The sequence below is a fragment of the Toxorhynchites rutilus genome, chromosome 3 (assembly GCF_029784135.1).
Source record: "Toxorhynchites rutilus septentrionalis strain SRP chromosome 3, ASM2978413v1, whole genome shotgun sequence".
NCBI classification, from domain to species: Eukaryota; Metazoa; Arthropoda; class Insecta; order Diptera; family Culicidae; genus Toxorhynchites; species Toxorhynchites rutilus.
The window spans coordinates 141901182-141928889 of NC_073746.1; the positions used below are offsets into that span (position 1 = coordinate 141901182).

General features: G+C 40.0%; 1 protein-coding gene across 1 annotated transcript in view; it reads left to right on the top strand.

The window, feature by feature from the left end:
- The first annotated feature begins 925 nt into the window (after positions 1–925).
- LOC129778730 (frizzled-4) overlaps positions 926–27708 on the top strand; it is a 106759-nt gene continuing 79976 nt past the window's right edge. The window contains exon 1 of the mRNA XM_055785810.1: positions 926–3296. Coding sequence (XP_055641785.1) covers positions 2380–3296 — 917 coding nt within the window. The 5' untranslated portion in view covers positions 926–2379. The remainder of the gene's footprint in view (positions 3297–27708) is intronic.

A 27708-nucleotide genomic window follows, 5' to 3' on the forward strand; every position in this document is an offset into this window, starting at 1 on the left:
ATCTTTTCCATTCCGATTTCCGATTTTTTTAATCGATCTTTTGTATTCGAGAAAATCGAGAAAATCGATTTTTTTACTTTAGATCTTTTCGATCTTTTTGTAGATTTGTTTTTCAGTATACATCGATTTTTTTTATCTCACCAAAGGTCACCTAACATTTTTTTAAACATAATGCCATCATTTGGATAACTTCTTCTAAGATTTACTTCTGTACAAATGCTGACAGAGACAGAACTAGCAGCAGCTACTGAGAGAATGAACTGTGAGCGGATGCGCATAGGATCCTGAACCTGATGTTGACGTCAATTATAGGCGAAAGGTTGTTTTCTAGATCTGGCGCCAAAATCAAGAATCGGTTTCGACTAAATGACAGATGTATGGCGCGATTGGCTTTTATGGGATCATTGTCAGTTGAGTTCTGGGCGGTTGTTAAATTTATAATAATACTTTTTCAATTAATTTATCAAATAAAATGACTTCCTGACGGCACAAGATGAATGCCCTGTGGCTGTGGCTTTCATGCTGAGAAACAAAACAAAATGCTTTTGATATTTCAATAGCAATATGAAATTTGTTATCCCTGTTCAAAGAAACGACAGCATTCATATAGAATAAGCAGATAAATCGACAAAAAGCTTTGGATTTTTCAAAAATCGATTCAACAAAGATCGATTCTTTGGTACCGATTTAATCAGTGGATCGATCCCTACGCCATTTGGGAGAATCGATTCGATAAGATCGATCTTTTTATAAAGATCGCCCAATCCTAGTTCCGATACATAAACCGCCGCGGTCCAGCGTCTTGATATCCAAAACGAGAGAAAACGAGAGAGAACCAAAACAATTCTATTTCCACCGAAAGCAGAGAACGCGGAGCGAACCGTCTGTTTTGGATATCTTCGCTTAGTTTCTCGAGAGAGTATCGTACCGAGTGGACGTGTTTTTCACGCGCGAGGACACACGCGCTTTTATCAGTTGGGTTCTCCGCTGTCACACGGTGCACAAGTAGCGCATCTTTCTTTTATGGTTTATGCGTCTTTTTTTTTGTTACGGTTATTCGCGCGAGACACAAACATTCGCAAGTGTTATCTAAATTATGATAATTTTTACGCGCTGTCGTTATTGACGGACGGTTTGCAGACCTAATTAATTTATTCCGAGGCAGACCGCCTCGGTTGTGTTCGCGTTGTGCGATGCGATCGCGTTGTGAGTTATCAGTTTGAATTTTGTCACAACTCGGTGAGAACAATTGGAATGTATCGTGAAAAATAACAAAAAGAGTGTCCAGTGTTTGTGACACGTTAACTTGTTACGTTTGCATTTAGCGTAAAGTGTGAACCTTTCGATATCCGGAATCTGGATCGATGAATTTCAGGCGCAAATGTTTTGCTACGATTGACTTGTTTCTCACGACTTCTAGCTGGGAATTGTTGATTTACATCCATCTCGAACTAAAATAGCTATCGTGTGCGATCAATGTGTGGTTCAGCATATAAATATTTGCAGGAAAATTTGCATTATTGCTGCGGATGAATAAATAAATTTTGGAACAGTTCGCACCACACACAGCTCATCTTCTGCCGCTTTTTGGTCGTAAAAATCGGTACATCTGTTTACGCTTCGAGTGTGCGCTGTGGAAATGTTTACTGGAAGATCCCAGAAGTGCTTGATTTATTTTTGAAAATGCTGTGCGCCGAAATGTTTCGATAGTTACAGGCCTGTAGGAAAAATATACATTATACATTACTGCGCGGAGTCAAACAACAGGTGCCCTTGTTGTGTTGGAGAGGTTTGAGCAATGCGAACTATTTTTGCGTGAAAATCTGTCCTATTGACACAACAGTCAAGTGTGCGGAAAGACCACTTTGGTTGAACCAAAGCCGACATCGAGTGAAGAACGAAGGTGAATTATAACAAATAATCGCATAACAAGAGAGAATATCGGTGGAGAAGAAACGAGAAGATTATTAAAGAAGAAAAAAAAGGTTGTTTCGAGGAAGAGAAGAAAAGTTTCACGTTTCCGAGAGTGCCCGCTGCTGTAGCTGAGAATGAATGTTATTACTTTTATGAGCTGAATGCTGTGTTCTTCCCGGGTTGCATGCTGTGGTCGGCGATGATTGGAATCGCTCGTTTGAAAGAAGAATCGGCGCGCGGTGGAATGCGAGGCGGGAACCAGGTCTGATTTTCTCTTTGACGCTGTCGTCAATGAGTACTCCAGATGAAAATTATGTTGAAGAAGAAACGTGAAGACGTGAAGCAGGAACAAGATTCATCACAAATCTGATCGATGTTCGCGGAACGAAAACAATAAAAGTGCTAATACGCGAGAACTCAGTGGATATCGTTCGTTGTTGGCGTCTAGGCTTAGTTTGGTATCACATGCACAATCATATCACAGTCAAGATGCTCGGTATGATCTTGCTACTGTTGATTGGCTGTACATCAGCTGTTCTGAGCACATCGGACTTTACCGCTCAGCGCACGTGCGAACCAATTCGAATAGAGCTGTGTCGAGGTATTGGGTACAACGAGACATCCTTGCCCAATCTTGTTGGACACGAGTTGCAGTCCGATGCTGATTTCACGCTACAAACCTTCTCCCCGTTGATTCAGTATGGTTGTAGCAAACAGTTGAAGTTTTTCCTGTGCGCGGCTTACGTGCCGATGTGTACACCAAAAGTTCCTATGCCAATCGGACCGTGCCGTGGCCTCTGTCTCACGGTCAAAACGTTGTGTCATCCTATCTTGCAGGGGTTTGGATTTCCGTGGCCATCCGCTCTCGACTGTTCTCGGTTTCCGGAGGAGAACAACCATGAGCATATGTGCATGCAGGGTCCAGGTGAACCCACGGACAGCGTTGTAATGATCTCCAACAATGATCGCCCCACATGTCAAGGATTAATTAAATCCCATTTATACGTGCGGCTGAATAGGTCGGGCCGTTGTGCCCCTCTTTGCGAGGCAGACATTATGTTTGAACAGAATGAAAAGCATTTCGCGGAAGTTTGGTTAACGTCGTGGAGTGTTGCCGCGCTGTTTACGGCCATTGTAGCCACATTGTGTTTGATCCTGGCTACGAAACGTTGGGACAAGATTCTAATGCCTCTGGTCATCAGTCATTGCTTGGTCACGGTTGGTTGGGCTGTCCGCTGGCTAGCGGGCCGTAATGCAACTGCTTGCGGTTACGATATACAGCTTCCGGGCGTTTCACTGCTACTCACTGACGGCCTTATGACGGCACCATGTGCGGCCACGTTCCTCTTACGCTACTACTTCGGCATGACGGCAGCTGTTTGGTAAGTAATAGAACTCCCACCCGTACTAATTTATTATTCGTAATGATCTACAATATGTCACCCATGCGATGTTCCAACGAGTTCTGAAGCTCATTTATGCAATTCGAACCATCATCTCTAGGGGCACTTAACTATTTTCGAAAACGCAACGTGCGGTAAACGTATGAAATGATTAACTCGTTTTATGTGCATCTCCTTCATCGCTGTTCCTCTGGCATTATCTTCCATGGAACCGAGCAGCTGAGATTGATTTCTGAGCTGAGATGGATAGAGTGGCATGCTCTTGTGTCGGGGGATTGAGTGTGTGCGCACGGACATTTGTCAGTGATTTTGCTGTGACTTGTTTTTCACCAGAGCACTTCTTGGCGAATTGCGTGGATCATTAACAGTGTGCTACTTTTGTTCGGAACTCTCGTGGTCACGCCGCGCGGTGTGTCCCAAGCAGAAGGGGAACTATCATTCATGACCCGTCATGCCATTTCGCTTCGGTTATTACATATGGCTGTTAAATTTGACGTGCGCATCTTGGATGTAATGAGCGAAATCCACAATCGACCTCGTTAATTTTGAAGCTTTCATATCTGATATTTCTTTTTTGTTGTGTGCGCAAGAGCGATCTAAGTGCTGCGCGGTATCGAAGAGTTTGGCGGCTTTGTTTGTGCACTTTTTTGTTATCCCATTCGTTTGTACACTTGTTATGTATATGAAAGAGCTTTGTCAGATTGAAGCAATTTTGATCGTGGTTTTTCGGATATGACCATTACTTGAAAGTATCTGGAAAAAGCAGGGAGTTGAGACACTATGGAATTCAAATTGATTGTAAATTTTGAATATATTTACCGTTTTGTCTCATATTCCGAACAGTCTCATATTCCGAACACTTCATTTTCAAATGTAAATTTAATAAACTTTTATGTTATAAATAATTGAATAGTGAAAACACAGACATTCCTTGGGGTATAGGCTTAATTTTGACATCATTCACAGGTATCGATACAGACTATGATTTATTATGTTAAACATTTACAAAAAAGTGACAGTCAGCCAAAGCCAAACCAAAGATAAAATTAGCAAATTCCGTATAAAACTAGCATTGTTCATTTTTCAGTTTTCGGAGTTGTTTCGACTATATTGTTTGGTGTTTTCATGTTAAATGCTAGAAATGGTAAGAATCTACAATAAATGGATGAAAAAAAAAGAAGATATTTCATGCAGAAAACTTAATTAAAAATAGCATTGAAGAAGGGTTCGGGATATGAAACAAGTTTCTACTCATGAATCAAATTCCGAATAACTCATTTTCAAATGTAAATTTACTGAACTTTAATGTTATAAACCATTGAATAAACAAAACCCTGTCATTCTTTGGGTTAGAGGCTTCATTTTAAAACCAATGACAGTTATCGATACAGCGATACATAATTTATAATATTTAGCATTTTTTTTGTCTGTCAAAACCAGTGATAAAATGTTAGTAACCGTTAGTAGCGTTAGTAAATTCCGTAAAAAACAAGCATCGCGATTTTTTAAATTTTTGTAGATGTTTTATCTATTTTGTCTGCTGTTTTCATGTTAAGTGCTAGAAAAGGTATGAATCTACTAAACATAGATGAATAAATGAGATTAATGCAGAAATCTTCATTAAAATTAGCATTTAAGTAGTTTCGGAATTTGAATCAAGTTTTGACGCATGATTCAAATTCCGAACAGAATATGTTTGATCACACTATTTTCAGGGAAGTACACCAATAGTTCACCAATTGGGGTACAAGTACGATCCATTTCTGGAGCAACAATATAAGAAGACCATTTGTTAACGAATGTTTGTAAGCTCTTTTCCACCAAAACGTAGGTCGAAGACGCAAACCAACGAGAGTAAAATTGATTTGCTTAGTCAGGTTTTGTGTGGAATGACGTATGAAGTCGTCAGCGGTTCCCAAAGACTTCGGACCTGAACGTTGCCTTAAAGAGGGCGCTTGGTGTCAAATATGTGACTAAGGCCTCAACTCCCACCCTCTTAAACTGTCACCTGGCATATGTATATAGCCCCTTTTATGGACCTTAACTTACAAAGATACGCGGAACATATCATTTGTATTTTTGTTGTTCGGAATTCGAGTCAGTGATATATTTTTAGTTTTTCACCATGAATATTTATTTATAAATCAATTTGATTGTAGTGAAATGAAAAAAGCTCTATTGTATCCAAAATAAATTAGTTTTTTTTCTCGATTTCGCGAAAGAGTACCATTTCGAATAACGAGGCACTGTTTAATAGCCAACAAACTTAAGTGTTGACTTTAAAAAAAAAAATAAAACTTTCGAACTACTGGACCGATTTAGATGATCGACATACTAAATTAAAGCCAATTAGTCGGTCTTTTTTCAAAAAAAATATTAAAATTTTAGACTTGCAGGAAAATTAGATTTCCCATATTCCTATCGTCTGTCCAATAAGCTACCGCAACCAAAACATTTCAACTTTAAAAATCACATCTCGGTTTTTTAGATATGTAATGTAAAAAAAACCTCAGCTCTCAAGAAAAAATGTTGAAAATATAGCGCCCTTGGCCCCGAAACCATAGAACCTATAAAAAGCAAATAAAATCAATAATTACAAAAACAAAATACAATTTTTTGTGAGTATAATATTTTTCCAAAAAAGACTAGTTTGGCTTTGATTTGATATATCGATCAAAAAAATCGGTTCAGTAATTTAAAAGTTATGATTTTTTATTTAAAAAAATGCATTTTCGCTGTTCGGAATTTGAGACAAAAGTGATGAAGCATTTTTTTAGTTTTTTACCATGAATATGTATTTGTAAATCAGCTTTTTTGCAGTCAAATGAAAAAGAAGGCTCAATCGTATACAAAAATCAATCTAATTTCGCAAAGTACAGGGTTTTCCATTTCGGGCTTTCGAAAGTATACAGCCCTGCGCTGACAACCGTTTGATATAGCTGTCAACCAAAGCGTCATATCGTTAGTTGAATATCTGCCATTTTACAATATGGATCGTTTTAGCATCGCACAACGTGTTAATTTTGTTAAATTATACTATAAAAATGATGAAAAACCGGCAAATGTTTTTCGAGCATTACGGACGGATTTTGGTCGTCATGGACGGCCTACAGAGCACACAATCGGTAATGTAGTGCGTAAATTCGAACAAACTGGATCCGTAGCGGATATTGTGAGACCTGTGCATCATCGTAATGTGCGTTCGGCCGAAAATATTGCTGCTGTTGCTGCCAGTGTGGAGGATGACCCGAATGTTTCGATTCCACGGCGTGCTCAGCAATTGGGCTTGTCAAGCACATCATTGTGGCGAATTTTGCTTTGGACACCTACATCCATATAAAGTCCAACTGGTACAAAAATTAGAGCGTGGTGACCATGGAATGCGTCGGGCATACGTCGATTGGGTGAACGAACAACAGCAGCAAAATGCTGAATTTTCGCATCAAATTTTCTTCAGCGATGAGGCACATTTCGAGCTCGGTGGCTATATGAACACCCAAAATTTCCGTATATGGGGCTCAGAAAATCCACACGTGATTGTTGAGAGGCGCATTATGGTCTGGTGGAGTCATCGGGCCGTATTTCTTTGAAAATGAGGACGGCGAGACGGTAACTGTGAATGGTGAGCGCTATGGCCGCATGTTATCCGATTTTTTTTGCCACAAATTGAAGATATGGATACGGATGACATGTGGTTTCAGCAGGACGGCGCCACGTGTCACACAACACAACCGAACATGGCCATATTGCAAACGAAATTTGAGGGACGCATAATTTCGCGTTTTGGTGATACCAATTGGCCGTCCAGATCATGCGATTTGAACCTGCTAGACTTTTTTTGTGGGGTTATGCGAAAGACCGTGTCTATGCCAACTCTCCGCAAACTCTTGAACATGTGAAAGACAACATTCGTGAAGTTATGACCGAGATACCGCCTCTAGGTGGACATTTGAATGATGTTGTATTTCACACATAATGGCATAAACCAAACTTTAATTTTAAATAAAAGTTTCATCGAAATTCGAATTCTAAGTGTGTTTTATTTCAATTTACTTTCGGAATTTTAAGTTGGAAAACCCTGTATTTCCGTTAGAGCGATGTTACATACATTATTGTACACTATCATAAAATCGGTGATTGTTATACCGAATTACGACTCAATTTGTAGTGATTGAAAAATCGGGTTTATATATGACTAAGAGTAATATAATTTAATGTTTGCTGGAGATTGCATTGTTGACGGAGGACTACTGAATAATTTTGTTCAATTCACATGTTGAATTCACACTCATATTGTAGGAGGCGATCTGGCACAGTGGTAACATCCGTACATCTCACGTAAAAGATCACGAGTTCATTTCTCACTCCCGACATTCGTCCGAATTGGAAGTTACAAACCAGCCAAATTGAAAGTCACTATAATACAGAAAGAAAAAAAAAACACTCAAAGTTCTCGATCTCGAAAGGGTCTTCTGATGCGTAATGTAGATGGGAGAATTCCGCGGATATACGTCTAGCTCTTTCTGGAGCTGATATATTTGGTGAGAGCATTGGTACGTTCCACAACGTCGTATTCGACAAGTTCCCTTGTTTACTAAGCGATTTCGATGGTGGAGATCGATGGCGATATTTGAATATTCGAATTTTATTTAATTTTCCAATTTTCGAAACAATATGTTCGACTGAAAAAAAAAGATATCGTCTAGTATTGCATCTTGGTTGATTTCCATCGTTTCAAAATCGAATGACCGACATTTTATTGCACTCTTTGGCTGCCAATTACTACACTACTGGTGTCTGACTGCCCTGTATTTGGAATCAATTACTGTGTTTCTTACGCAGTAATAATGAAGGTACTTTACCCTGATGAAAATGTTGTTCGGTGGTTTAATGCACCAATTTGAACAACCATCAATGGTACCATTATGGCGGATCTAGAGCCGATTTCGTTGCGCCCATATATGCACCCTTTAAAAGGGGGGGGGGGGCATAGAAAATAAATTTTGAGTTTACTGCGCCACCCATTTCGGGAAGTGGCAGTGCGCGATAATCAACACGAAATTCAGCTCTAATGATCCCTTTGCTTGGTGTGGAAATGAGAATCACGGTGCAGTAACAGTAGCAGCAGCAGCAGTCCGCAATGGAGAAACAGAAAATAGACAGTCAATCAATCGTTGAATTTCTGTAAATTACTCCCAATACGGATGGAATAGAGATTAGGAAAAAAATAGGAACAAACAACGCCAACAAGTAATGAGTCGGGAGCCGAATGTTCCGCCGAGTCTGCCAGCCGTGATAGGTGTAATAATATGCTATGGGAGTTTGGAGTTGTTTACAGTGTATACAGTGAGACGAAAGGAAATTATAGCACTATGGGGAACGGATCCGGTCTCGGAGAATTGAGTTATTATGAAAGTATGGTTCAATTCGTGTTGTATAAGCAGTAATTTGATGTTGTACCGTAATGAACTATTGAAACCAGCTTGACGCGAAAGAATATTTTCAAATACTGCATACAAGCTAAGGACTCACTAATCTCAATGTTTATCGAACGCAATGGCAAAATAGAAAATTCATTCATCAATTCTATCTAACGTCCATAATGTATAAATTGAGTTGAATCGATTTAGTTCATGCTTTCTTCGATGAGTGGAAACCAACGATTTGGATGAAACTTTGCATGCGCTTTCGATACATAATACTTCACCTTCAAAGAGTATTCTGATGATCGATTTTAGAGAGGGGGTTTGTATTCTAGGATATATTTATTTGGATGTTTTGTACCTTCAGTTATATAGTAGCTTTTGCAGTCAAAGTGTCCAATCAGAATACAAATATATTCAAACTTTTACCACTGCCATCACAGTTGACGGTCGTTAAAAACGACTCTTTTTTCACTACAATCGAATCAGCATTGTATACAACAGAAAGTAATCATTTACCACTTGAATTTCACTCGATAAAATTGAATTTCGAAAAAAAACATCATCATACCACCGCAAATGTATCGTCTTCAATAACGGAAGTCATTGTTCCCGGGCAGAAAAGCTGGTGGAAGTCATACGCGAACAAACAATCTCTTTCAGCGGCCATACACAGAGAAACGCAGTTTTTCTTCCCATAAATCATGAATTCATAAGTATGAAGTGCAGAAAGCAAGGCAAAAAGAGAAACAAATTGGGAGAAGCAACATAATTCAAACCCGTATCAACAATCGCGATCGATATGATCGTTCGTTTTTGGCGAGTCGAGAGCTGAAACAAACGATCCGAGGACGCATTCCTTTAAACGAGCTAAAGAATCGGCTCGTTATCCAGCTATTCAACAGGCGTTGACGATCGAGTGGGGTGACGACGAAATCTTTCGTTTAGGTCACGGATGTGTACAGCACCACGAAGTCGTGGACGTTTTGATGATTACTGAAGATTGTTTCACGTTCCGGGGACCGATTGTGTCCGCAAATGGCGTCAGCAGTATCACACAGGGTGTATCTTTTTGCCGTTCCCGGAACATAGCATCCAGCTTTGGGAAATTTCGTTTTATTTTCAATTGAAGGTTTAAAGAATGTGGGAACGTCATTCTTGCTATCGTCTAAAAGTGTATGTTTGATTGCATTTTCGTTGAAAGATGTGTGGTTTAATGAATAAAGGGAATTTGTTCTTTTTTGATTATCTAGAACGGAACAGAAAATATCAGTATAGTTATTCGACATGAGTTTCTGTCATCACACTGGCAGCAAACCGACCAATTACTGATTCGAATAAATCAAATCGCTTCAATGTAAAAAGTATATTTATTTTCTTCTCAAAATTATTGTGTCTATTTCCCTTATATCGTGGCATAATTCCTTCCTAAATCCTACTGTTAGAGGCACATTAACGATTCTGCGTTCAATATTCGAGTTCCGACGCTCGTTAATTATATATTCAAAACATATCACCAAAAACAGCATCCGATACCCCCAGCGTCGTATGGCATTTCCATCCCCAGCCAGCGTTCGGGGGCCATAGTTAGAGCGTGAAAAATCGAGACATCGCATAACAAAAAACCATAACACAGTCATTAAAGTGGCATTTTTTATGTCAGAAGAACGTAATATATTGACTGGACTGGTATGAAGGAGACGACGAGGCGGGGGCGACGCACATTTTATCGTTTGGTCACCAAATTTATCTCATCTCGATTGGTTTCTTCATGCCGACGGTTCGGTGTGCCGAACGGGAAGCTGTGCCGCATTTCTGCATGATTTTTTTTTGTATCTTCCGCTGGGAAGAGTTGTTCCGTTGCGTTCAACGATTTGGTGGTTGATTGTCAGAAACGGATGAATTCCCGTTTCATTCCACTTTGTCAACCGAAGTTGGCTACACCTCAATATGATTCCCCAGAACCTTCAAACTGTTTCGAGTCATTCACAATTTCGTTTGTGGCCGTAAGAAAATTAACAGCACTCAAAATAAACAAACGCTAGTTCCTTCGGGTCCTTTCCCAACTTGTCATCTGATATCTTCACTCCGGCCGGGATATTGTCACACCCATCTCTGGGCAACAGGGCCGAATCGTGTGCTCGGGTATATTCCACCATCGGAGACAACATGTGAGTTCAAATAACGTAGTCTGGGATTGGTAGCGTCTACCGGGAAAAAAATCGAGCATCCAAGCAAAGCAAAACAGAACAAAAACATCCAACCAAATTAGTTTAAATGAAGTGAAGACGTAGAGCTTCTTCTTGTTCCCGCGATCATGTACTTAAGTAGCACGAAGCTGAGTGAAACCGAAACAAGCTAACCCACAGGGAATATGCGAGATGCGATGAAGTAATGCATGAATATAAAAAAAGATAAACCTTAATCGGAAGATACAAGCAAATCTGGAACAGAGAAGCAAAGAGCAAATCTTACAACACGGAATCAGTGTTTGCGCATTCCGTGGGCTCTCTTCGGCCTGCGGTAATTATAATTATAATAATTCATGCAAGCGTAGAAAAACACTCGTAATTACCAATGAGTTGAATGGAAAAGGGCCTGTTCTGAGATTGCAGTAGATAAGAGGAAACATATCTCAGAACGATTAAGTCGCCGATGATGGATAGGGTGTGTAGAACATGAATCGTCCATTTGTGAAAGTGTAGGTAACCATTTGGAACATAGTACCCAAGCCACAGAACAAATGAGGCGTTAATTTTGTTTTCTTAAACTCAAAAAAGTATCAGAATTCATTCCGATATGATTTTGATGAAATTGCGAACTTTTCTAGGAATTCTTTTCTTTGGCTCCATGGTAGTCAAATATGGTTATAACTTCGCTAGATCCTTGTGTACTTTAACGTTTGCAATAAAATATGGACTTTTTTCGGATGGTGATATTAAACAACTAAGACAGATAATTGGGTTTGATAAATTTCCCATGGAAAGTAATTATACAGCCATTCCATGCCAAATCGATATAGAAGTTATCAGATTTTCGTCAAAAGTGGTAGTTTTGTTCTTTATCACAAATTATTAGACCAGTATTTTTTTTTGTTAGGGTGACCATTTCCATTTTAGGGTGGTCCGAAAAATCAATTTTTTCGCATTTTTGCCAAAAATGCCTTTTTTCAAAAATTCATAACTTTTGAACCACTGGACCAATTCAGATGTTCGACATATTAAATTAAAGCCAATTAGCTGGTCTTCTTTGGAATAATACTACAGTTGCAGAAAATTTGAATTATGTTTTCGATATTATCGATTGTATTTGTTTTTTATAGTTTTCATGGTCTCGGGGCCAAAGGCGCTATATTTATATATTTTTATATATTTTCTGGAAAGCTGAGGATTTTTCAAATAACATATCTCGAAACCAGGGAGGCGCTTTTTTCGTTTTTGAGTTATGACTTTTCAAAGTTCACCAATGGTCCAGAAAATTGTGTTTCCCTATTTTCCCAAAAATGACTTTTTTCAAAAATTTATTACTTTTGAATTACTGGACCGATCCAGATGATCGACGTGTCAAATTAAAGCCTTTTTTTAAAAAATAACGCACCTGCCAATTAATTGGATTTTAGTCACATACATCCAGTCACATACATCCAGTAGTCAATGGTCACCTTAATGAAAAAAATAAAAAAATACGGGTCTAATGTTTTGCGATAAGGAACAAAATTATATCCATTTAGCATGGAATGGCTGTATATTAGCTTACTCGTAAAACAAATTTACGCTCTTGCGAGCGTTCTCTCGGTAGTTAACCGGAACATTCGCCATGGCGGACAAAAACATGCATGTAGGCATGATTTTGAATTCTTTCTTCGTTTCATTCATCAATTCCTTCTCAGTTTACGCGACAAAATTGTTGGAGTAGATCTTACGCTTCAGGTTTGCCCAGAAATTCTCGATGGGACGCAGCTGAGGGACGTTGGGCGGGTTCGCCGACTTGGGTGTCACATCGATATTCAGCCGCTCCATCTCCTCTAACGATCGCTTCGAGTAGTGGGCCGGCCAGAACACCGCGTCTTCGCCTTTATGGTATTTCTTGATGAACGACACAACTTCCGGCAAGCACTTCGCACTATAAATTTCCCCGTTGACGGCCAGTCCGGAGCTAAAGAAGAGCGGCTTTGACATCCCCTCCTCGCTGATTGTCAGCCACAGTAGCACCGCCTTGGGAAACTTGGTGTGTGAAATAAACTTCACTTCGGAGCTCACTTCCTTCGTGGGAGAAGTAAAATACGAAGTACCCTGTCAGTCGTTGCCACTCAGGGTGAGATTGATCTCGTCGTCCATCACCACCGCCACGTCGCGATTCGCCGGGAAAATCGACTTAACCATCTTATTCAGCCGCTGCCGCTGCGTCATTGTCTGCAGCTCCGAGACCAGTGGATGGGACTTCAGCTTTTTGACATGTATGTCCATGTTCGCCAAGTACTGTTTGTTTGCTCTCATTGTTATGAATACCTTCTCATGCAACTGCCGTTCATAAGTACCACTTTGACATGTACTGTGATCGACTCGAACGACAGTTTTTCGCACACAAAAACGTTTGAGAACACTGCGGGCAGTAGAACCAACCGTTCCAACATATTCGACTATTCCATCAGTGATCCCTGACCTAGTGACAAATTCCGCTATCAGTCGTGCTAAATTGACCGTTTATTACCAGAACGTTCATGGATTATTGACAAAAACAAACGCTCTTCTTCATTCTCTGCTTTCTTGTGACTTCAGTATTGTGGTATTCACTGAAACATAGCTACATACGGACATCGTGAAGGCTGAGCTGACTAAAAATTACTCCATCTACCGTTGCTACCGGAATCCTCGCACTAGTGCACTTCAACGTGGCGGTGGTGTTCTGATTGACGTGAAATCTGAGCTAAATTGCAAAGCCGTACATCTTGAGGACTGTGAGCATCTCGAACAAGTTACTGTGTAAGTCATCTTTCCACACGAATCGTTCTTCCTACACTCAAACTAGTGTTGGCAGAAAACATTTCATCTTCGGCAGAAAAAATGCTTTTTCGTGTGCCAAAGACGTATCTGTTTCAAAAGCTTCAAAATGTTTGTATGTATGGGAGTTTACATCTCTATCTTTTTTACTTTTTTCATCTCTTTTGGGATTGTACCCAAAAGAAAGTCCAAACGATGTAAACGGGGATCGCATCAAGGATATATTTACTATATATATATATATATATATATATATATATATATATATATATATATATATATATATATATATATATATATATATATATATATATATATATATATATTTCCTAGACTGGGCGGTGTGTGTGGCAAAGTATGCGGAAAGCTTTAATGCGTGCTTAAAGGGCGAACACGAAATGATTGCGACACATTCAACAGGGCATAACTTTTTTACCATTGGGTAAAAATCAACCAAATTTTGCACACTTTCTCATTGATGTGTATTGTCTACATGCTGTCAAACTCGAAGTCGTGTTTTTCGATTCAACGAAAATGGAGGTGAACCAACGCGAGTCGAGAGAACAAATTCTTTCCAAACACCTGGAATTTCCTGACCTGTCGCACCGGCAGTTGGGAAAAATGTTGAACATTCACCATTCAACCGTCTCCAGAGTGTTGAAGCGGTTCCAGGAGCGGTTGACGATGGACCACGGCAAAGGAGCTGGAAGAAAACCGGGACCGGAGAACAAAAAGACGGAGGGAAAGGTGAAGCGGATGATTAAAGCAAATCCCAACGTCTCAAGCCGTGATTTGGCTAAAAAGATCGGCATGTCGCAGAGCTACGTCCAGAATGCAAAGAAGAGAGCTGGACTATAACATACAAGGTACAGAACTTCCCAAACCGCGATGAGCGGTAACAATCGATGGCTAAAACTCGGACACGGAAGCTCTACGAGAAGATGCTGACAAAATATGGCTGCTGTGTGATGGACGACGAAACGTATATAAAAGCCGATTTTAAGCAAATTCCGGGGCTGGAGTTTTTTACCGGCAAGAGCAAGTTCGATGTGGACGACAAATTTAAGAAGAAGAAAATGTCGAAGTTCGCCTCCAAATATCTTGTTTGGCAGGCAATCTGCTCTTGCGGACTGAGGAGTGAGCCTTTCGTGACAAAGGGCACAGTAAATGGCGAGATCTACAAATCTGAGTGCCTCGAGAAGCGCCTTTTGCCGTTCTTGCAGCAGCACGACGAAGCTCCGCTATTTTGACCAGATTTGGCATCATGCCACTAGTCTAAAAGTGTCCTGGAGGGAACTTCGGAAGAGCAAGAAGACAGTCAAAGACGAGAAGGACATGTTAAGAAAATGGAAAAAAAACTGAGAAACTGGTACCGGATGACACTGTAAAGACTTTGATGGAGGGCATCAAGCGGAAATGCGTTCAATTTTACACTCAAGGCTCCATCGATTAACTTTTCTTTTGATTTTTGAAGTAAATATATGTAGAAAACTACCCTAAAATTTTGGTTTGATTCTAAACATAATAAGAAAATTTGCATGACATTTTCGGTGTCGCAATAATTTCGTGTTCGCTCCTTAAGGGGCGAATTTACTGTGCCCTTCGTCACGAAATGCTCACTCCTCAGTCCGCAAGAGCAGATGGCCAGCCAAACGAGATATTTGGAGGCGAACTTCGACATTTTCTTCTTAAATTTGTCGTCCACATCGAACTTGCTTTTAGCCGGTGAAAAACTCCAACCCCGGAATTTGCTTAAAATCGTCTTTTATATACGTTTCGTCGTCAATCACACAGCAGCCATATTTTGTCAGCATCTTCTCGTAGAGCTTCCGTGCCCGAGTTTTAGCCGTCGATTGTTGCCGCTCATCGCGGTTTGGGAAGTTCTGTACCTTGTATGTATTTAGTCCAGCTCTCTTCTTTGCATTCTGGACGTAGCTCTGCGACATGCCGATCTTTCCAACCAAATCACTGCTTGAGACGTTGGGATTTGCTTTAATCATCCGCTTCACTTTTCCCTCCGTCTTTTTGTTCTCCGGTCCCGGTTTTCTTCCAGCTCCTTTGCCGTGGTCCAACGTCAACCACTACTAGAACCGCTTCAACACTCTGGAGACGGTTGAATGGTGAATGTTCAACATTTTTCCCAACTGCCGGTGCGACAGGTCAGGAAATTCCAGGTGTTTGGTAAAAATTTGTCGACTCGCGTTGGTTCACCTCCATTTTCGTTGAATCGAAAAACACGACTTCGAGTTTGACAGCATGTAGACAATACACATCAATGAGAAAGTGTGCAAAATTTGGTTGATTTTTACCCAATGGTAAAAAAGTTATGCCCTGTTGAATGTGTCGCAATAATTTCGTGTTCGTCCTTTATTTGCAATGTGTCCCTTGTTTCGCTCGTTCATATTGCTCTTATATTGCTAGAGCATATGAAGGGTATTTCAATAGTGACGCTTCAAAAGTAGACCGATAGGGACAGCAAACGACGCCATATTTTTTCCCGCTCTCTTGACGTTTCTCTTCAGTAAGGTTTGCCATTTCATAATGGAAAGATATACGATCCAACAACGAGTCGAGATTATTAAAATTTACTACCGGAGTTCGGAGTCAATGGCCTCAACTTCAAGAGCGCATCGTCCAATTTATGGTCGTCATAATCGTATTGCCAGATCAACAATTGAGTGTCTAGTGGAAAAATTTGAATCCACAGACACAGTACAAAATGTTCCGTGCCAGTGAGACAAAGAAGTGCCCGTAATGTCGAGAATATTGTTGCCGCTAGCGCATCAATTGAGGATGACCCAAATCAGTCTCTCACACGTCGTTCTCAAGCCTTGGGCATCTCTGTGACGTCGTTGTGGCGAATTTTGCGAAAAGATCTTGACCTACATCTTTACAAGATCAAATTGACGCAAGAACTGAAGCCGCTTGACCACCAGAATCGTCGTATGTTCGTGAGTTGGGCTGAGCAACAACATGAAAATGATCCGGATTTTCATCGAAAAACCGCTCAATGATGACCGAATATTTTTGGCCCGAATTGGCTGATATTGACTTGGACAATATGGGGTTTCAACAGGACGGCGCAATGAACCACACAGCGAATTTAACAATCGATTCATTGAAAGCCAAGTTTGGTGAGCGTGTTATCTCACGAAATGGTCCAGTCAATTGGCCACCTCGGTCGTGCAATTTGACGCCGTTAGACTAATTCCTGTGGGGCTACGTCTAGTCCATGGTCTATGCCAACAAACCAGCGACGATCGATGAGCTTCGTACGAATATCGAACGTGAAATTGCAGCAATATCGGTCGATTTATGCTTGAAAACCGTCGAAAATTGGGTTCAGTGTCTGGACTACTGCAAGCATGCCCGCGGTGGCCATGCCAAAGAAATAGAGTTCCATAAACAATGGCATCAAATGTGCTTTCACATGAATAAATAATTTCATTGATATCCAAAACATCTTTTGTTTTATTTAAACAAACTTTTGTAGCTCTCCTATTGAAAAACTCTTTATATTATACAAATGATATACCAGTATGGGGGAGTAGCGCATTTTATATTATGTTAAGGTTCATTTATAGTAATAAATCGGGAGGCCAAAACATGTGCTAGAAATTAATTTTGGGTGTATGTTGCATACACGTCCACCTTTGCAGTCATCTCGATATTTATACAAAACATACCGTCCTACAGTTACTCGAAATGGCCAGCACTCGAGACACGACTATCGTCTTGGATGATTATAATTTACCCAACAATTTACCCAATTAATTTTGACGAAGATGTGCAAGGTATTTTTGCCGCTCAATGTCTCATCCAAATAGGAGCTTGTTCTGGTTGAGTCTTTACTGTCTCAAACAAATTAACGATTTTGCCAACGTGAATGGCAAGCTTTTCGATCTTGTGCTCGTTAGCGATTCGCACTCCATTCAGCAGTTCGAATCACCTTCTGCCATTTTAAATGTTGACCGTGACCATAAACCGTTCGTACTGAAAGTGGACATGCGTTTTGGAGATCATCAGCCGCCCCATTCCAGAATATGCAGTGAGTATAACATTGCAAGGTGCTATTTTGAAGCTATCAACTCGAGAATAGCGACATTGGATTGGGATTGGTTAGTTGACCTTCCTACCGTGGAGAATACTTTATCTGTCTTTTATGACAATATCTATTATATAATTCTTGATATGGTTCCGGTAGAGACTCGTAAGCCTTCTATGAAATTTTTATTCTCTAGTCCGTAAGAATACATTCGCTAGCTGGCAGCGGCTGCTTTAAACCTATGTAGCTGAGCCAGTAAAAATAAACGAATTATAAATTTCGTATTGGATTGTATTGTATTGTATAGTACTGAGGTATGATTACGTCATTCGAGAACATATAGAAGATACAAAATTGAACAATTAAAACTCTGTCGCGTCACGAAAAACTTCCAATTGTGAGTGCTCCATTTTGCTTCCAATTTTGAGTGCTCAGCTCAGTATTTTCTTGATGGATTTTTTGGAGTTTTTTTTTGTAACAATAGATTTGGACACTCCCTAGCAACCTTTTACAATACGGAACATTTTTAAGGTATCCTCCTAACACGACTAGGAGGACTAGGAAGCTAGCCACCGAGACAATATATGATCCGGGTACATCCAAACTAGCGTTCGCAGAAAGCATTGCATCTTCGTCAGAAACAATGTTTTATGGTGTGCTGGAGGGTCAAATGCGCAAATAAGGAGCTGTTTTCAAATCTTAAAAAGGTTTGTATGTATGGGTGCAGACATCTCTTTCTTTTTTCTTTTCTCATTTCATTTGGGATTGTACAAAAAAAATTCCATGCGATGTCAACATACAAGACATAACAAGACGAACTTTGAAGCAATCAACGTTCAAATAAGAAATCTAAAGAATAAAAAACAAAAAGCACATGAAAAATACAAAATAGACAAAAGTCATCAAAATTTGCTGGAATATCAAAATATTTCCCAAGAATTAAATTTTGCAATTAAAAGTGCACACGAAGGATACAATAGAAAGGTCGAAACTGAAGTCAAATCATGCTCGAAGAAATTCTTTAATTACGTAAAGTCTAAGCTCAAAAGCAATAACTTCCCATCGCAGATGCATCTCAATGAGGATGTGAGGAATTTCTTTCAGGAAGTATATACCACATTTTCCGAAGAAAATCGTGATCGGAACTACTTTTCATTTTTACCGTAATATCCAAATGACAGATCGGTGAACTATCTATCACAAAGGGAATATGCCATGCACTAAAAAAATTAGAAGGAACAAAAGGACCAGGACCTGACGGAATAGCACCTATATTCCTAAAGAACCTGGCTGAGGAACTCACCCTTCCCTTACATTGCATTTTCAATATGTCACTACAAACTGGAATATTCCCATAAAAATGGAAACAATCTTTTTTGGTACCTATCTCTCAATCAGGCGCTAAATCTGACGTACGTAATTATCTTGGAGTTGCCATTATCTCTTGCATTCCTAAACTATTCGAAGCAATAGTCAACGAAAAAGTCTTCCAACAAGTAAAGAATAGAATTACGTGTATGCAACATGGCTTCTTCAAAGGCCGTTCAACTGCAACTAATCTGTTGGCTTTTGTGACTTTTATTTTGAATGCAATGGAAAATGGCAAACACGTAGAAGCTCTTTAAACTGACTACAGTAAAGCATTTGACCGCATCGACATTCCATTACTACTCATCAAATTGCAGAAATGGAACAAAGACTCTTAAACTGGCTCAAATCTTATCTAACAAACCGTGAATAAATTGTTCATTTTCAAAATTCTCTTTCAAATCCAGTAAAAGTCACTTCGGGAGTCCCACAAGGCTCTCATCTTGGTCCTCTTCTTTTCATTCTGTACGTTAATGACATCTCCTTCGTTCTCAAGCGTATCAATGTCCTTGTGTATGCCGACGACATGTAGCTTTTCGCGGAAATTGGAAATGAAAACGACATCGAAGCATTTCGAAACGAAATACACGTATTCCATACTTGGTGTGATAAAAATCTACTAAAACTGAATGTGAAAAAATGCAACTCTATAATATTTAGCAGAAAAAAACATGTACCAAATATTGTAATATGTCTTGGAAATCAAAATGTAGAAAAATATGAAATAGATAGAGATCTAGGCGTCGTCCTGGACTGTAAACTCACATTCATAGAACACTACAACTCTGTTACACACTAAGGGGAATAGTGTGTTTAGTTTTGTCAAACGCTTCTCACATAACTTCCAGGACCCATACACAATAAAGCTTTTATATATTACATATTTAAGGCCTATTCTGGAATACTGTAACATCGTTTGGAACCCGTATATGGTCGTACATGAAGAACGCATTGAGTCAGTCCAGAAACAGTTTCTTCTATTTGCACTTCGCAAACTCAACTGGACCTCATTTCCACTTTCTTCATATGAATAAAAAACAGCTAAAAAGAAACATGTACCGCAAAAATACTATTTAACCTAAGAAAACATTGTAACATTAGTGTATAAATGTGTAGTCTACATTTGTTTGACGAAATGAATAAATAAAAAAAATAGGGATCGAACCAAGGTCGGCTGGAATGCAAATCTGTTTCACACGACCACGCTATCCATGCTGTTGTATAAAAACGTGATAATATTACACCTCATTATAAAATGCAGTTGGAAAGTGTTTTCTAAGAGGAAAAAGAAGAGCATAAACGAGAATATATATCTTTCTCTGCCTCTGCCTAGCATTGGGCAGTAGAGCATTTTCTGTTATTTTTCGGCTCATTTAATGTGATAAATCGGGATGCCATAACATGATTGATCTTCTAATAGGCCTTCTTCAAGGCTGGTGGCGAAAGAACTTCATATTGCAAAGCTTCAATCAAAATGAATAGAATGATTTAAAGTCACCGTTATGAAACAAAACAAGAAGAAGAAGCTACGAGTGCTCTCGTACTCGAACGAGAGAATATAAAAAAGCTCGCCAAGGTTACAATGAACGGCCGTTTTTGCTTGCTGTCAACTGCAATTGTACCGTAGCTATTCAACTCTTTTGCTCGACCGCATTCGTACGTGAGCGAAAGTATAAAAGAGCTCGCCACGGGTAGGATGAAGCTAAATGAGAACATGTATTAAATATTGTCTGGCAAAAACACGCAACTTTTTTTTCGATCCAGACAGAACGTAGCAGTCATCTTGTCCGGGGCATAGAGGGCAGTTTTCAGTATATTTCATCTCACTTCGACGTAATTTCTTATGGTGCCCACCTTCTCACGACTAATCCTTATCCATCTTGCTTCATCAACCGATTTTTTCAAAGATATTCAAAATCAGCCTAACATAATCCTACGTCAACTATGCGGTCGTGCCTAGAACACAATGTTTACTTCTATTATTTCTTTTATTACTCCAATCTTCATACATTATTCGATATTTGTGGCTAAAAATTAGAAGGGTGGTGTCCTAGACACCACCGCATTGTAAACGTAGGACTGCGAAACTTTTGTCGGCGAGAATAAACATAACAACAGAAACATCAAAATCGAAACAAATGTGTGGTGCAACTGCGACGACGGCAACCGCTCTTGAATAAATTTTCATCTTCAATTTTCCAACGAAAAACCTCCTCCAAATCCAGCCTGGAACGCGTTGCACTTTGAGGCAGAAGCAGTTAAATATATGGTTGATTCTTGATTTATTCTTGTTCTCGTTAGAACAATACTGACCATATGTTTGACATAACTTCTTTGTCATGAAATAGCATCAGTTGCCACGATATAGTTCACCATGAAATTCTTCACTGTCAACATGAGATAGTCCCGGTTGTCATGAAATAGGTCATCATGAAATTCACGCAATACCACTCCGTGTAACAGTTCTGCCTATTAATATCCGACTACATTACATTTTACAACCGACTAATTAACTTACTGGATTTCGGAATACGGTGGCGAAAACCACATAGAACATAGAACATCAATCTCAACTCCGATTCATTTTTATTTAGAACTCTTAACTCTAAGAAACCTTAAGTCTACACTTTAATCAAATTTGTTTTTCTGATCTCCACTTAAAATTAACCAATCACGTCCTAGAACAAATGAAGAGTAACCGAAAAAGTAGAACAAAACATTTCTGCCAACTGTTTACCATCAATAATATGGTATTATTTTCATTTCTTGACCTGCATTCCTAGCGCACGCGAAAAGAAATAAATGTAAGCAGAATTCAAATATTGACATTTTTTTTATGTGCAGCCAGTGCGGAAGACACGTATTGCGTAATATTCAAGAGGTTATTCACTGGCCAGCGAAAGCTGTTTGATATATTATATTTGGGTCAGTGTTATGCCCCCATGCCGAGAGTATGGAGTGGATCATAAACACAACGCGCATGCTGTTTTCGTAAAATTATGGAAATAAGGAAAAGGGTCTTGCGAAAAGCTTCGAGACGTTGAGATAAATGAGTGCAAGTAATGTTAAGAGTGAATAGGGATGCTACATTACTTTATTCGTGTCCTTGATGTCATGAAATGGTCGAGTGCTCGAAATCATTCGGAAGATGCTCACTTTTTAGATTTTCATCTCCCACCCTATACCCTCCTGTTGAACGTTAGAAACGTTCAAAGGTTCTTACTCAGTGATCCCAATAGTTCAGCTGGGCTTATCAATTTTATAGGTACCCTATACCCCTTATATCCCTTATACCCCTTTTTACATGCCTTGAGATGAGTAAAGGGCATGAACTGTTAGAATTAGGCTTGGGTTTGCTCAGCTGCTAGAACTCGGAAACGATCGCATTCACCGACCGTGGCCGAGGATCTGGTAAAGCGGGAATTTTCTTGTAAATTCATTGCTAATACTGATAAATATAGGTATTGGATTCGACCCCGATCGGTTTAGGGTCTTCGCTTTCAATTAAATTTGCTTACTGGCTAGTTGATGTGAAAATATATATACCGTAATATATCAATAAGATATATAATTAGAACTGGAGAATATGAGAAACGAGAAATGAGAAATGAGAAATGAGAAATGAGAAATGAGAAATGAGAAATGAGAAATGAGAAATGAGAAATGATAAATGAGAAATGAGAAATGAGAAATGAGAAATGAGAAATGAGAAATGAGAAATGAGAAATGAGAAACGATCTTCTCATGACGGGTGGTACATTCTGAAGGCACTTGTTATTAATGAATGCTTGATTTGCAAATATACTTCTCTCTTTGTATGTAAACATATTAAAAAACGGCCGATTGAAGGTTGAGGTGTGACTCTCTAAACGAACAAAAAAATAAACATCTAGTTATTATCTTTATCAAGCACGGGAAATTCAACCGCCAATATTTTCAGAAAACCAATCCATCGCATTTTGTTTATTATATTAGGCTGTCAAAAAAGTCCTGCGGTATTTCCGCGAGGTGTCGTTGTAAGCGCGTAGTTCTAGTTGTATTCATTGTATCGAGTCATACTATAGCTTGTTGGAAAGGTATTTTTGCGCGCTATAATATAGTCCTTGACAGTGTTTTGTTTGGTTAAGTCGTTCGTGAGTTATAGTGTCGCAAATATGGAGCAAAATAAAGAGAAAATCCGACATATTTTACAGTACTACTATGACAAAGGCAAAAATGCATCTCCAGCTGCCAATAAAATTTGTGCAGTTTATGGACCCGATACAGTTTCCATTTCCACCGCACAACGATGGTTTCAACGTTTTCGTTCTGGTGTAGAGGTCGTCGAAGATGCGCCACGCTCCGGAAGGCCTGTCGTCGAAAATTGCGACAAAATCGCTGAATTAGCCGAGAAAGACCGGCATAGTAGCAGCCGTAGCATCGGCCAAGAGCTGGGGATAAGTCATCAAACCGTTATTAACCATTTGAAGAAGCTTGGATTCACAAAGAAGCTCGATGTATGGGTGCCACACACGTTGACGCAAAAAAAACATCTTTGACCGTATCGACGCATGTGAATCGCTGCTGAATCGCAACAAAATCGACCCGTTTCTGAAGCGGATGGTGACTGGCGATGAAAAGTGGGTCACTTATGACAACGTGAAGCGCAAACGGTCGTGGTCGAAGCCCGCTGAAGCGGCTCAGATGGTGGCCAAGCCCTCATTAACGGCCAGGAAGGTTCTGCTGTGTGTTTGGTGGGATTGTCAAGGAATAATCTATTATGAGCTGCTTCCCTATGGCCAAACGCTCAATTCGGACCTGTACTGCCAACAACTGGACCGCTTGAAGGTAGCACTCATGAAGAAGAGGCCATCTTTGATAAACAGAGGCCGTATTGTCTTCCATCAGGACAACGCCAGGCCACACACTTCTTTGGTGACGCGCCAGAAGCTCCGGGAGCTCGGATGGGAGGTTCTTTTGCATCCGCCGTATAGTCCGGACTTTGCACCAAGTGACTACCACCTGTTTTTGTCCATGGCGAACGAGCTAGGTAGTCAGAAGTTAGCCACAAAAGAGGCCTGTGAAAATTGCCTTACCACATTTTTTGCCAATAAGGAAGCGAGCTTCTACAACAGGGGTATTATGAAGTTGGCATCTCGTTGGGAACAAGTCATCGAACAAACGGCGCATATTTGACTTAAAACAGATGATTGTAACTAATTTTATGAACAAATGAAAATTAAAAAAAAATACCACAGGACTTTTTTGACAGCCTAATACTTCATCATACTGTGCCGTTGCAAGTTCCGCCAGCAGAACGTTTGTTTTATTATTTCCTATATTCGGTACATCCTGGTTGTTGGTTAATATTCGTTTCTATCAACGTCGAGTTGTTATATGCTCAAAAAATGATTTTAGAACAATGTTTGCATATTCAAGCCCTTAATACTCCTTTGCTTCCTACATTGAGTTTGTCCGTTTAGGTAGAGAGGTAAGATAGACAACCATTTCGAAATAAAGAAAAACAATGTTATTATCCCAACCATCAATTCGGCTTGCACTGAAAGTGTAACAAACATCGAATTCATTTGTTTGTACTACTTCTTGCTGAGTTTGTCGTGGAATGCGCTGAGAAATCATCATCATCATCATAACCTGGATGAGGAGTAGACCGCGCCAGAAAAACTAACTCATTACCAACAAAGAGAGATAATTCGCTGAAAATAGCATATCTTAATGGCAAATCGATGTTTGGTCTTGCGTATGTATGCAAAGCACCGCGAATAACAGTAGCATCAATTGTCGGATGCCGGGAAGCTCGAAATTATTTCCGAAATCAATGGCGAACCGCTGCCCGTTTGCACTGCACTCCGTCGATCTCAAGTTTCTTTCTTTTTCTTCCTTGGATTGTAAAAAATGATCGCAGCGATCACTGCGCCACGAATGTAGCTCTTGGGTGCGGTATAGCTCTCGTCGGCAAAAGATGTACAGAATAGAGTCCGCATCGAAACTGAGCGCAAGATCTCGTCGGCCAGAGTGCCCGACTTGGAGAGCCGGATGAGTTTTCCTTGTTAATGGCTGACGGCTCCACAATGCACACGGCCGGTGGATCGATTGGTTTGGTTTGATGAATCGATGAAGGGTAGAACGGGCGAACGGACGAACGAAGTCATTATGAAAACAACCACAATAATTGCCAAGTCATTAGGCAGATGAACAGTCAGCAAACGAAAGAAGCCATTCGGGTCGAGGCACTCTCCAGAAGGTACATCGCGTGGAGCCGGAGCAATCTGTCTGTGTTTTACTACTGCGCTAGGTGAACAGAAAAGCGATAACGATCGGGATTGCTAGTTTATTGCGCCAGTAGAAAAACTATGCAGAAGCGAACAAACACTAAAAAAAACCGTCGGATGGTTAGCGAGGCGAAGGACGCTAACTCAGGCAATCAATAACTTTCGTTCAATCTCTGATGGATCGCGGTCTGACTCGAATGGGTAACCGCGCTGGTTCAAATCAGTTTAGTGTGTTTTTCCGGCCTTATAAAAAAGGTTACAATCTGTCTAGGCTTTCACAATGTTTGTAGTTACGTATAACTTTCGTAAAACTTCTATTTTGAGGATGGTTCGAATAATATTTGTGATGATAATGAACAAGTATACCTTAGGTGTGCCATTTTCTCGCTTGTTTAATGGCAGCAGCTGCCATTTGCATCTGGATGCAAATCTTCGGCATTGTATTTACGTCCATAGTCACATTCGAGGTTTCGCCCGTGGACTAATAACAATGCATCCCATAGGGGGAAACCCTACCAGTGACCTGCATGTTAAGCTGATCATTTATCATATCCACCCTATCCGCCACCAAAAGATAACGAGTCTCGCTAACGATGCCTGAGGGCGTCTCCGGAGATCATCCGCACTCGACCCATGCGCGCAAACGATCTGGCGCTTTTCGCGTTCCTCTTGGCGTATCGTGTTTTCTCATTTTCTTCCCGATTTATTTCACCGGGATGGTCGTTTCTCGTATCTACTTCACTCATTCCCAGTGCCGTAATTGGCGCTTGATTGCAGTGGGTCAGCAACCATCACCAAATCGTGCCGCTCGTATAATCTGAGATGGTTGGTGGAAGGAGATTTCTCCACACTGTACCAGTGGTCATCCGGAGATACTATCCACCTTCTAGAGAGTAATTTTTCAATATATTAAACTTACTTTTTATTCAAATCAGATCAAACGCCTCTGTATCACCATCGAATCGTCGATAGCCAGATTATCGAAGGCAATGATAGTGAACGGCGGAGGGAACTCACTATCTCACACAAACCCAAGAGAACTTGTTCAAATCATTGGGAATCTTAATCGCTTTATTTTGTAGATTTTATTCAGCATTTATTTATATTAATTAAAATTTATGGCCCCTTTGTGGGGCAATTTATTACCGATGAGGGCAGCACAAAATTGGTGCTTGGTGTGTTTTTTTTTTCTTTGTTTTCGAGTCGCAGCTGAGATAGTATGGTGTGGCGTTGAGCGGAAAGAAAAACAGCCGGATTACGTTTGTTCGGCCGATCATGCTTATTATTATGTGTCGATTCCCGGGAGATCTCAATCTAGTTAGCGATCCTTGCGCTGGCTATCATTGGTGCGTGATTTGTGTGTGTTTGGTTTCTTTGCGGATTCTAAACTGAAGAATTATGTAGACGAGGTACTGTGGTGATGGAACTATTTTTGTTTTCATCTCGGTGCAAGCGTGAGAAAAGCTCATCTACGGTACAATATTTTTGAAATCAGAGGCATATTGAATGTTTTCTGCGATATCTTGGGAAATATTGACAATGTTAACCCCGTGTAACGTGAATTGAATTGACCAAATTATTTTCTCAACGTTTCAACGTTTTCAAACGTTTTCTCAAAAAGGCCTAGTTTAGATAGCTTACCATCAACACGAATGTACAGTCATAAGTGCAACGAAGTACTTCAGAAACATTTACTGCTGTTATTGCATTAAAAACAACGTGATAATTGCGTAATTTGGCATCAATTCATAAAATCCGGAAAGTCATGGCATGGTTTAATGAATAATGGCTTCAGATTCTGGACTGGTCAGCATGTTTACCAAATCAAAACCGTGTCAGGAACTTATGAGGAGTGGTCGTACGAATATTAGTTGCAGCCTACAAGCAGTATAAGTGATTTGAAGAGCTTAACTGCCGTAATCTCGCGAAGTGACGCAAGGGCCAGAGGGAGAAATTTTCAGTACGAGACTTTTCGCAAAATTGCATGTATAATCAGTACACGCGTACATTACGAAAATCTGATCTGTACAAATTGTGTACAATTGATGGAAAAACATTGCCATCGGCTCGATTTTTGAAAAAAATGCAGTTTTATTTAGGCTATGTTACCAACGCCAGATTGTTGTGAAAACAGCAAATTTTAATCGCTGTTTCCTCAACCGATTGGCGTTCATCCATCAAAGTTTGGGAGAATCTGTTTCCAAATATTTTCTACAACATGCCACCGTTGAGTGGAGCATGAGGTAGAGAGTTCTACACATTTTCCGTCTTTGTAGCGTGTGT